The sequence below is a fragment of the Hippopotamus amphibius genome, chromosome 1 (genome assembly GCF_030028045.1).
Source record: "Hippopotamus amphibius kiboko isolate mHipAmp2 chromosome 1, mHipAmp2.hap2, whole genome shotgun sequence".
Taxonomy (NCBI): domain Eukaryota; kingdom Metazoa; phylum Chordata; class Mammalia; order Artiodactyla; family Hippopotamidae; genus Hippopotamus; species Hippopotamus amphibius.
The window spans coordinates 107,905,177-107,917,504 of record NC_080186.1 but is presented as its reverse complement, the minus strand read 5'-3'; the positions used below and the strand labels follow the sequence as shown (position 1 = coordinate 107,917,504).

The 12,328-nt window shown below is 46.4% G+C and overlaps 1 protein-coding gene and 2 non-coding genes across 3 annotated transcripts in view; 2 read left to right on the top strand and 1 right to left on the bottom strand.

The window, feature by feature from the left end:
• Nucleotides 1–2,144: 2,144 nt before the first annotated feature.
• On the bottom strand, nt 2,145–2,311 carry LOC130842112 (U1 spliceosomal RNA). Its single transcript, XR_009050355.1, has one exon. It is a non-coding gene; the product is annotated as a U1 spliceosomal RNA (small nuclear RNA).
• Nucleotides 2,312–4,049: 1,738 nt separating this feature from the next.
• TRNAQ-CUG (transfer RNA glutamine (anticodon CUG)) lies at nt 4,050–4,121 on the top strand. Its single transcript has one exon. It is a non-coding gene; the product is annotated as a tRNA-Gln (tRNA).
• Nucleotides 4,064–12,328, top strand: part of LOC130834836 (myomegalin-like) — a 61,101-nt gene continuing 52,836 nt past the window's right edge. The window contains exon 1 of the mRNA XM_057705815.1: nt 4,064–4,454. Coding sequence (XP_057561798.1) covers nt 4,064–4,454 — 391 coding nt within the window. The remainder of the gene's footprint in view (nt 4,455–12,328) is intronic.

The following is a 12,328-nucleotide window of genomic DNA, read 5'->3' as shown; positions in this document are numbered from 1 at the left end:
CCTGATGGCCAGTCTTTTGAAAATCTCTGTCTCATCTATTTTGTCCAGTTTATTGTTGTTGCTTTCTTTTGCTGTTTCAAGTGGGAGAGTAAATCCAGTTTCTGTTAGTGTGTATTCGTGCGGCACCCCCTTTATAAAATCACAGTTGGAAAATATCTATCAAGATCCTGAAAAGAAACTTTTACAAAATAAAAAGCACAGTCACAACCAGGGTAAGACTGTGAACGAAGGAAAACCCTTAAACTTGACTGATAAGGAGCTAATATCCAAATATATAAACAGTTTGTAGGACTCAACATCAACAAACCCCAAACAACCCAATTAACAAATGGGCAGAAAACCTGAGCAGACGTTTTCCCAAAGAGGACATACAGATGGCCAACAGGAAAAAAGCTCAACATCAACTATCATCAGGGAAATGCAAATCAAAATCACAGTGTGATGTCACCTCACACCTATCAGAATGGCTGTCATCGAAAAGAACACAAATAACAAACACTGGCCAGGATGGGGAGAAAAGGGAACCTTGACACATGGTTAGTGGGCACAGAATTATCACATAACCCAACAATTCCAGTGCTGGGTATGCATCCAAAAAAACCCCAAAACACTAATTTGAAAAGATACATGCACCCCAGTTTTCATAGCAGGGTTATTTAGAATTGTCAAGATAGGGAGGCAATCTATGTGTCCATCAACAGATGAATGGATACAGAATATGAGGTATATGTAGTAAATGGAATACTTCTCAGTCTTAAAAAAATCAATGAAGTTTTGCCATTTGCAACAGTATGGATGGACTTGAAGAGTACTGTGCCAAGTGTAATAAGTCAGACATCACTTATATGTGGAATCCTCAAAAATACCACAAACTAGTGAATAAAACTAAACAGAAACAGACTCACAGATATAGAGAACAAACTAGCGGTTACCAGAGGGGAGTGGGGAAGGGGAGGGGGAGGGGCAACCTAGGGATCGGGATGAAGAGGTACAAACTATTATGAATAAAATAAGCTACAAGGGTATATTATTCAACACCGGGAAGATACTCAATAGGTTATAATACATATAAATGGAATATAACCTTTAAGTTGTGAATCACTATATTGTACATGTGTAAATTATATAATAATGTATATCAACTCTACGACCAAAAAAAAAAAAAGTGTATTTTAAAAGCACCATACCCGTTTTAAGGACAATGCTGGCCTGACTCTATGTTGGGGATTGCAAACCCCATAGCCCCTTGCCCAAAGGCTGAGGGAATGTTCCCTTGAGGTCTGTGGTGAAAACCAGTCCTTTGTGAGTGGAGATGCCTCTTTAAAAGCATGTCACCCTTGATTATTCCTATTCTCCAAAAGGTCCTTCAAAGGAAGGGTGAACGTGACTACAAAGTGGCCCAATGGAAAGTTCCAGCTTTGGGGCTTTCGTGGAGTATCTCTTAGGAAACACTGCTTCCAGGCTGACTTATGTTCCCTGAGGAACCAGGGAGAGACACCAAACATTTCAAATTGGTGGGCTACAACCCAGGCACTGAAAGAGGGGCAGAGATTCCCAGACCTTCTCTCAGAAACCTCATCGGTTGCTCCAAAAGAGACCCCACAAAGTCCTCCACTCACAGGATCTTCCTCCTCTTGGTGGTATAAAATGACCCTGTGCCTTATTTGCTAAGCAGGGGACACAGCGCTAGATACTACTGTTTCTTGGGTGTATTGCCATGCCAGTTATACAAAAGAAAAGAAAGACGGGAAAGCTAGGTGAGGTATTAGAAATATCTGTCCTCCCAGGGCTGCAAGAGGCAGTCACCTGGCCACACAGGTCTCCCTGAGTTTAAGACCTCTGGTGGTGGTTCTGCAGTAAAGGAATAAGCTGGTCCACTTTCTTTCCAGCAGAAAATGGGGAATGGGACTGGTCTGAAATAAAGTGTTCTTCATTGGCTGATTAGGGCCTTAATCCTCATCAACTATGATGGTTGTCAATTCAGTCTGGCCCTGGAAAGGAATACACCATTTTTCCCCAAAACAAACTTAGAAGGGGAGTAGGAAGGTTTATCTTCCAGGAAAATGTATCTAGGAAATGCTCCCCAAGAATTTGCCCAAACTACTGAATATATTTACAGTGGTCTGTTATTAACCATTACCTGTCAGGAGAGTATGCAAACACTGTCCCCCATTACCACAAATTGTGCAGTCGAGTTTCCTAAATTTGGAGAAATCAAAGGGCTCAGTACATCCGGAGTGCAATGGATAAGCCTTTTTTTTTTTTTTGGAAAACCATCTTCCTGATCATGGGATCTCCCCGGCGCCTGTACCACAACAATGCAAGATACCAATAATAGAAGAAATTGTGTGAGAGAGAACAGAGCATATGTGAGAACTCTCTATCTGCTCAATTTGTCTGTAAACCTAAAACTGTTCTTACAAGTAATGTCATAAATTTTTTAAAAAATGTAATGATGCAACACCCTCAAATCAAAGTGTTGCTGGCATCCTATAACTGCATAGTTAATACTAGCCCTTGAGGTGCACCAACCTGGAGTCTGACCAGGCCTATGCCATCAGCCTCTGCAGCCTGGCAGTTCCCCTGGAATCTGGCTGTGGAAACATGTAGGTCAAGGTGGCCGCAGAGCTCCATATGGTGCAGAGAGAACACTGGAATGTGGTGACGGCGGGGAGAAACCATCGGAGGGCCGAGGTCGGTGAAGATCCAGGACGACTCAGATTCAGCAGCTGCCCCACCCGCGGCCACAGAGCAAAGGACAGGGAGGACAGGAACTGAGAGCTACCGGATGAGGTCGCTGCCTGAAAGATAAAAGCAGCTCAGGAGGCTTTGGTCAATTTTGAGAATGGGAAGCAGGAAAATGAGTTGAAGTACGACTCGCATGTTCCGTGGTGGCTTGAGCCACCAGTCTTCCAGGTAACAGCACGCTCGCATACTGTACTCACAGAGCCGCATTACACACTCTTCTGCTGTTGCCACGGGGTGAGAACGTGCCCCCCAACCCCTCCCTCCGGTTCTGAAAACACACTCAGACTGGCCACTCAGGACACGCTGTTCTCACATGGGGCACATGAGGGCCTTGATACCAGGGAATGGGCCAGGCCGCCTGCGCCTCGCCGCCTCGGGAGCCTCCGCTCAGGTGACAGGGGACCGCCACAGCCTCTGGGGCTGCAGCCCGCCCTGTGCCCCTCTTCCCTGCGCGTCCCCCTCCGCCGAATGGGAGGCTGGGACAGGCTTTCAAAAGTGGCCGACGTTCAAAACTTTAAAACTGGCCGCTGAGCCATATAAACGTCCGGAGGCTGGAAACGTCGACGGGGAGCCCGTGGGCCGCGCTGAGCTCCGCTCCCAGGACCCAGCGGCCGCCTCAGTCTCGGGGACGCGGGTGGGCGGAGAGGGGGTGAACCCGGAAAGCGGAGGAGGAGCACGAAGGGGAGGGAGGAAAGAGCCCAGAAGAAACACTGTCAGCTGCTCACACCCGACCTCACCCCTCAGGGCGCCAGCGGCCTGGGTGCTCGCGGTGCGACGGGTGGGGCCGCGGCCGCTTCGGCTCCCATCCGGTTCCCAACAGAGAGAGGACGCGCCGTCCCCCGACGAAGCCGGCAGCGCCCCGCGCGTCTACCCTTGCACCTGGGTCCCAGGGAGGGGACACCCCACGACGTGCCTAGCCCTGTCCTGAGGATGTTCAGAGGTCCCAGGGCAGCGGCGAGAGGACAACTGCAAAGAAGGGGAAAGGAAGTTTGGGGGTTTTTTGGCGTTTGGGTTTTTTTTTTCCGGCGGGAATTTTACCTCAGGGCAGAAAACTCTAGAAATGCCGGCAGAGCAGGCGCATTTGGGGGAGGCCGCCAAGCCCTCCCCTGTCGCTCCTCCCGAATGGACTTCGTGTCTTTCCACGACGTACAAACCTGAGGGCAGGCGAGTCAGGCGCCTCCTGGCGTCGCGGAGGAAGCGGGCTCGGGGCGGGGGGACGAGAGCGCCCGGCGGGAGGCGGGTGCTGGGCCCGCGGGGCTGCGCGCGGCCTGGCTCCGCGGCGGGAGGGGCGGGCCTGCGGCGGTTCCATGGTGTCATGGTGAGCACTCTGGACTCTGAATCCAGCGATCCGAGTTCGAGTCTCGGTGGGACCTTTCCCTTTAGGCCGCGCCGGCGTCTTTTACTCCCGCAGCCAGAACTCAGTCTCCTGCCGAAGCCCGCGTTCCTCCGGCTCCTGTTCCTGCCACCGCAGGCACCTGGCAGCCGCGTCCCTGACCTCTGCCGGCTCCTTCTCAAGAAAACCGGCTTCTCCGACCTGCGCGGTCCACATGGGCAGGTGGCGCGCAGGTGGGGGACGAGCCCGGGCTGTCCCCGCTGGCCCCGGGCGGTCAGCCCGTCTCTGGCCATCGGAGGCCCGGCCCCGCCGCCAAGCGGCGCAGCGACCGAGCCAGTGCCACCCCGCCGTCGGGGCCCCCTGGGTCTCGGGGGTAAAAGGCAGAGGCTGCGCCGCCTGAGTCCTGCCCCGCGAGGGGGCGTCACACCGCAGGCGTAACTGCGCGCTTGTCCCTGTGAGTCAGGGGTCGCTGTGGGGGGCTGTGATGTCGCTGGTCAGACAGGGTGACAGCCTCTTATGGTTCCAGACCCGAATGGGTAGTGCTGTATTGAGGTGCCTATTCTATTCTGAAGTTTGATTGATCCTATTCCACTGTGTTCCGATTTTATTCAGAATTTCTAGCTCCTAAGTCTCCATTGGACACGAAAAGCCGCTGTTAGGCTGAGATTTCAATCTTGACCCCAGGAAGTCCCGTGCTTTCATCCCAAGCTCAGCCAGAAAGAGGAGAAAGGCCAAGGATTCCAGCGTCTGGGGAGACCAGGGCTCCCTGACCCCTCTCCACCCAAGGCCTTTGAGACACTTGCAGAGCTTATCATCAAGGCTAGCCTGTAGCGAATATACTTTGGTTAGATTTGGGTGGAAACCAGATTTATTTTTTTATCATTATAAACTTAAATTCCTTTTTCAAATGTTGCCTCTGGATATGGAAAACACAATGTAACACATAAACCTTTTGTGCAAGGCCTTCTGTGGAACAGCCACATGGATAAGAACTAGCCGAAGAGAGTATAAAACAATAATTTATGTGTACCCCAGAACAGTGACAAAATTTTAAAACCTGCTTTCGTCAGTTGTGTTATGATTGGCATTGTTGGGTATTTCTTTATTCTTTTGTCAATATAGTGTGGGGAAAAGCAAAGGAGGCGGTATAAGGTGTTGTATTTCTATTACTCCCAGTGCCCTTAAAAACAAAACTAGTGGTATTAGAGAAAAGAGTCTCAGCTGAAAGACAGACATTCAATCAAAGCCTGTAGTTCTGAGTTTGAATTATGAATGTGAATATATGTGAATGCATGAACACATACAAATATGAGTATGTATTTGCTAGCTCTGTCCACTGGAAGGGTCTAGAATTCAACCACTTCCATTGAGTGTCTTTAGGTTACACAATTTGATTTGGGAATAATGTTTTTCACAGAAAGGAATCAGAGATTTTGAGAGATATGACTGAGTCCCGGTCAGGGGCAGATGCGACAGAAGCACCTTGTCATAGTGATATCTACAAAGGTCTCAAAGACTGTTAAAATCTTACGAAAAGGAGAAAGGAGCCAGCTTAAAGGCACATTCACTGCTGAAAGAGAGGATCATTGGAGTATCAGTAAGGACTCTATTGCAATGAATTGAAATACTTCAATGTGTTTGAAACTTTGATTTCATATTAGCACAGGGGGAAAAAAAAGAAATAAAAGAAACTAGTTGGTGACCATGGAGGATGCTTGGGGAATTGCTCATTAAGCTGCAGTTTTCTTTACAGAGGGAACCACTAAGTAACTAAACAGTATTTAGTACTAAGGGGAAGTTTTTTTTTTATGCAAGTGTACCAGCTAGATAACACATGGCCATGGAATATCACCATTTTGCTCCACATAACTAGTTCACGGATCTAGGCCTTGAACTCCAAGGGCTGCTAACACTATTTGAGGAAACACACAGGAGTTGATGTGCCTCCTGATCAGAGAGCACACACCACTTCTGAGGTGCCCTTGCCAGGATACCAAACACAATCTCCTCTGCCTCTGTATCTACTGTGTCCAAAATAGGGGCCACTAGACACATATGGCTATTGAATACCTAGAATGTGGCTAGGACGACTAAGGAACTGGATTTTAATTATATTTAATTTATAATTCATGTGAATGTAAACTTAAAAGCTGAAGATATGCACAACATTTTTCTATTAAACACAACTTTAAAGCTTTGGTGGAATTATGTTTCCCTTAATGTGCAGCATTAATTAGCTGTGTAGAAGATAATATTTGTATCATTGTGTGCTTATACTTTTCAGTTTTCAATGTGGTTACTCGGAAAATTGAAATTACATATGTGGTTTGCAATTTCATTATATTCCAGCACTGCTTTAGATTCTACCACCAAAAAGAAAGTATGGAGGACGGAAGAATTTATTAAAGTACACCCAGTTATACAATTTACATTGTGGGAATGCTACAGAACAAACAACTCCATTTCTTCAACAAATGAATGATTTAGGAAAGGAAAAGAAAAGGACAGCAAGAGACCAAGAGAGCTGGAGCAAGAGTGAGAGGGAAGGAAGCAAGGAAAGAAGGGGGGGAGGGACAACGGGAGGGAGGAAGGAAGAGGCAGGGGAAGAAAGGAAGGGAGGGAGGGAGGAAGAAACCCAGAGTAAATATGTGTGTAAAGACTTCAACACATATCCTACTAATTACAGTTTGTGCATTTTCTTTGGGTCCCAAGAAAGAATAACTTAAAAACAATAATGGGAAATTTGAGCACTCTTTTATGACATTAAAGATGCTGAATTAATTTATGAACAATTATAATGCTATGATGAGAATACTTTCAAAAAGAGTCCTCATTTACGGAAACATACTGGCAAAATGACAGACGAAATATGATATCTGAGATTTGCTTTACAGAATATAGGGAAAGGTAAGTGGGTGGCTTGTAGTAAAACAAGGGCAGCCATAAGCTGATATTTGTTGGTCGTGGCTAACAAAGATGGGGATGTTCTTATATAATTCTATTTTGTGTACTATTGAAAACCTGCATTTGAAAAAGAATGATAGGAGAGCACAGGTCCACCTAGGATAATGGCAGCAGGAACTCTCCACGTGCATTTCAGAGGGCTAGGGACTAACAGAGAGAGTCAAGGACACCAGTCATAACCCTGCCCCAACCAAGGGCCAGAGGACACCGTGGACTCCAGTTGGTTTGTATTTAGCCAGGTGTGGGAGCCACACAGAAGTAGAGGAACCGGCAAAGACTCTGCACATAGAGGAGCACAAAGATAATTGACACACATCAGGGATCGATAAGGGCTGGTAAAATTTTAGAGAAAGCATCATAGAATAAGATATTCATACACTCTCAAAGCACCACTAATCAAATTACTGATTATAGACAGCAAACATGTCTTTCCAATGAATGGATCTCATGAAGCCCTGCACAACAGTGTCCAATGCTAAAATGACAATAGTGGTGACAGGCAAAGTGGACACTCTCAGCCTCCAAAGGGGCTGCGCTAGGAAGCACACAGCATGCACTAGGTGGTGTTCTAGGCAAAAAGGTTTCCCCTGAATTTAATCATGAGGAAATGCTCAGACAATGGCAAACTGTAGGCCTTTGAGCCAGACAACTGACCTGTCCTCTGCAAACAAGTCAATGCCACCACCATTGAAGACAGCTACCAAAAGGTGAGGAGAGGCTTGAGGTTCCCAAGGACTAAAGAAATATAGCAGCACAATCTTTTTAGGCCTTTGGAACCCAAAACATCTCTTCTCCTTTTTGTGGTCTTAGTTGTGGAGACCTTGACTGTTTGAAGAAAGACTGGCCAGCTGTCTTGCTCAGTGGCCTAAATTCTGCAGTTGTCTGATCACTACCTTGTAATGAAACTCAGGCTAAACATTTTCAGCAAGAACACTGCATAGTTAATGCCATCTACTCCTGGTCCAGTCCATCTAGTGGCAAAGAATGACCAGGTTGACATGTTGCCTTCTTCCAGTTGCTCCTGATGCTGGTGTGTGGAGGAGGCGTATTGAGAGGAACAAGAGTTAAGGTCTCTCCAAACTGTGTGTCCATCAAAGCATTGGTCTCCTTATTGACTGATCACACTTGGAGGCTGATGGCTGGGATTTCTTCCATCAAATCTGTCTTTTGGAGTGTGGAAAGTGGTTGTTGGTTGGGATGTCGATTCTCAGGAAAGGATCCCTCCAATATTCTGTTGAGGCTTGAACTTGACTTGCTGTTGTAGATTTTTTTCATCAAATGGAAAGGGTACATTTTATAATATGGATTCATCCAAACTGGCAATATCTTTTCTTAGTTCCTAGGGAAACTGGTATCTGCAAAAGACAGAGGGAGAGAGAGAGATGACACGGGAGTTTTCCTAGGTCCTGCTGATACCTGAGCCTGGAGGGATGGCTACATGATGACAGAGGCCCGGGCAGGCTGAGCTCCTGTTGACAGGAGGAGCTGAAGGGGGAGCCACAGGCTGGCTGAAGGGGAAAGTGAGATGCATAAGTTAGCAGAAATAGCTCCTGAGATTTTCATCCAGCCTGTGGAGCAGAATCTAGGGACCCCTGTCCTCACCCCACCAGTGCTTGGTCATATTGCAGCTCAAGCTGCTGCAGAGCCTTAGCCAGCTTCCTACCACCCAATCCGCAGCAGCCACTTTACTCTTGAACCCCTTCATCTGAATCGAATGATGACATTCTCACATGTACCAGGGATGGATGTACTTAGCATCCCTCGTACACATTCAGAAACGGACTGCTATGGGAGCAGAGATGCTTGCTGGAGAAATACACTCTCTTCTACCTCTACATCCCTGCCTTCTGAGGAGGAGGGACCGGCTACAGGGAGAGCCCTGCAGTATGAGAGCCAACAGGGACCTCAGAAGGTATCCAAGTCCAGTTCCACCTTTTACAGATGAGGAGCTCTGGTGCCAAGGAACTAAGGACTAACTAAAACCACGTGGCCTGTGGTTGCCAACCCTGGTCTAGGACCCAGGCCACAGGCCCTTTCCATACACTTGGGGGAACAGAGAGGAGAGGCTCCCATGTGGAGGTGCCAGCAATTAATAGAGGCTGTTTGGTCACCCTCCTGGACAGGGATCAGGCTCTACAGAGAAATCCTGCTCCAGAGGGGCTGAGGAAAGAATGGAAACAGGGAGAACTCAAAATGAAATTAGCAAAATGAGAGCAGGGAGTGTAAAGGCAGCCCAACCCCTTTGCATCCCATGGACACCAACAGTCTATGAAGGTGATTTCATGCTGGATCCCCCGAGAGCATTGCTAGAAACGTTCTCAACCTCTAGACAAACACAACTCTGAAGTGAAAGGGAAAAAGCATTAGTTTTAGTTATACTAGATTCTCATCACTGTTTTCTCTAACTTTGCCCAAAGAAAGAGTCTCTCCTAGTATTTTACATTAGTGTATAGACGGGCATGAAAAAGGATACACATAGGAGAATGAGGCCTAAGATTCATTATGGGGCTTTTGCATAAAGAAAGAATTTAATTAAAAAACGCATTTGTTGAATCTGCAGTTCTGAGCCAATTAGTAGGCTGTGAAATCCATTTAGTAAATAGTGAACTGCAAGTTGCATTTTACAGTAGAAATGAAAACACTCCAGTTCATTATTGTGGTAAGGGGAGGTACTATTTTATACTGTGGGTTTCTATGTAATGTGTATTTTTTATTCTATCTTGTACTATAAAAATTGTAAAAAACATTGGATCCAAACAGAGAGATTATATATCGAACCTACGTATCTATCTTTTTTCTCTTTGCTCTGAGCTATACAAATAGTTCTGTTGAGAGAAGAATGCTAATTCCCTTAAAGGCTGATCTTCAGCTTTTCTATGAAGTAGCCACACGATGGACACTGCCATACTGGTTACTGATGTCCTACCAGATCCATAGTCCTTCTAATCCCTAGACGCATATTAGCAGAGCTTTTAAAAATACTGATACCCAAACCTCACCACAGAACTTTACAATCAGAATTTGAAGAGATTGGGTTAAGGCATTCAAGTTAGATCAAAACTCACCCACTTCTTGTTTTCTAATTGCATGATTGAGAACTACTCACTAGACCTACACTGTTTCATACCATTCTTTTTCTTCTCTCCATCTAGTCCACCATGGACTCCTTTTCCACTGGCCCTAAAGATTTTTTGGCCTTTCTCCGACACTCCCATATAAATAACTTGCCTTCTCAATTAGATTTGTCTGAAGCAATGATTATCTTATATTCTTGTGTATCTAACTGGGTCTTCATACATCTGGCCCAAAGGTAATTCACTCCAATGCTCTCCTCCATTCCCTGGCCTCAGATTCCAACTCAGTTCATTTTTCTGGATTCTTACTGAACATGTAGAAGCAGTCATTTGCAAAAAGGGAGAGGTCTGAATGCCTATGCACCTCACGTCTATGCATTTTGAAAACCTGGCCTCTGCATCTCCTTTTGGCCACTGTCCCTTTAGCGTGCCATCTACTGTCCTCCATCTACTGTCCTCCAACTACTGCCAGCTCCATTGAGTCCCTGGAAGCCCCATGCACATCAGCACAGAACTGCCCACCTGGAGCCGAGGAGAGCCCTGACTCCAGGCCAGTCCAGGACTCTCACCTATGACCCAGGTTCTTATTTAGTTTTTATAATCAGGGCTCTTTTCCTCAGTTTCAGCATTTCTTATTCAGGTGGAGAAGTTGAGGGTTAAGGGCTGTCCGAGGTTGGGTCCTCCAAAAGCCAACCCACATGCAAGTAATTCATTCAGTCGCGATCCTGGAAGGAAGAGGCAGTGGATTTGGGGGGGATGGGCAAGGAAAGGAAGCTGAAGAAACCAATATGTGGTATCAGGCGAAGCATCATGTCTTCAGTGTCTTAAATGATGCTCTTCTGATGGAGGACCATGGATCTGAGCCTCCCTATGGCTGAAAGGAACGGTCAGAGGGAATATCAGGAGAGCAGTTACAGAGACTGAACAGGGTTCAGAGTGCAAACAGGAGAAGGAGATGGAAGGGCCTGGCAGGGAGGCAGCCCCCATGGGAAACAGAGCAAAGACCAGACGAGGTAGCATCAGCTGTTGAGGGCACAAAGGAGGAAGAGGAAAATTAGTGTGAGACTGAGCTGTAACCTTAAGTGAAGAGTAAAAGGCAGGAGTGCATGGAAGAGCCTCAGGTGTGCTTACCTCTGTACCCTAAGCTTGAAGGCCAGGGAATCTGCATGCTAGTCTCCAGGTGCTGAACAGCAGTTTTCTTCTGATAATCTTCTGTTTCAGGACACTTAAGGCATGAATCTTGCTGCAGACCAGACACTCATGCTTGCTGGCAGCTGAGCCCTCACCCTCCAGCTTGGGAGGGGTCTTCATTCCGATGGAGGCATCCAAACCCAGCTCTGACATAAAACCACAGACAACAGGATCCATTGTTACTCATGACCTTCCTATGACTTATTCCCCCACCCAAGAGGGACAGCAAGTAAGGAAAGTGTCCAGGAACAAGAAAGGCCACCTGAAAGGCCATGGTCAGGTGAAGCCAATGGCGACACGAGTATTTTCTTTTTTCTTGATATTCCTTACACTACCCATAAATGGTAAGACTGCCAGTAGGCAAACATGCTCCCAAATAATAAAAAAAAGTCAAGAAAAATAGAATTGATAAAAAGTCCCTAGCTAGAAAAGGTAAAGGCAAGGAAATCATTCCAGATACAGATTGTACTCTCTGGAGGAAAGAGAGTGTAGAGATCAGGCAAAGTCACAGTTGAAGGAAAACCTTGAGATAGAAGAGAATGCAGGAAGTCTCAAACTGGAAAATTTAAAAATATACATCAATATATATTTCACATATATATGCACACATACTATGTGTAATATTTATACATAGTCAATCTAAATAAGGCATGGAAGATATGATACAATGCAACAACACTCACAAGTGTGTGTGTATAAAGGAACGAATGCATGAGGGTGATGAGATATCGACTGGATCATTCTAACGGCCTCCTGATGAGCTGAGTTTGAAAAAGCAAGGAGGAAAATAAGAAGAATGAAAAAATGAAGCTCTGGTGGGAAACATGAACTGTTATATATGGGGGGGCAGGGATCCCAGGGTGGAGGAGGATGAACATAAAGTCCACGAAGATTATCCTTTGCTGCAAAGTCTGATGCAAAGCCTGGATTTATGCTGAGTCCTCTGGGGAAATTGAGTAGGAGACAGTGACTGAGCCAGCGGGGTTAGGTCTTGGCTGGAAATGTGGGAAGCCAAGGA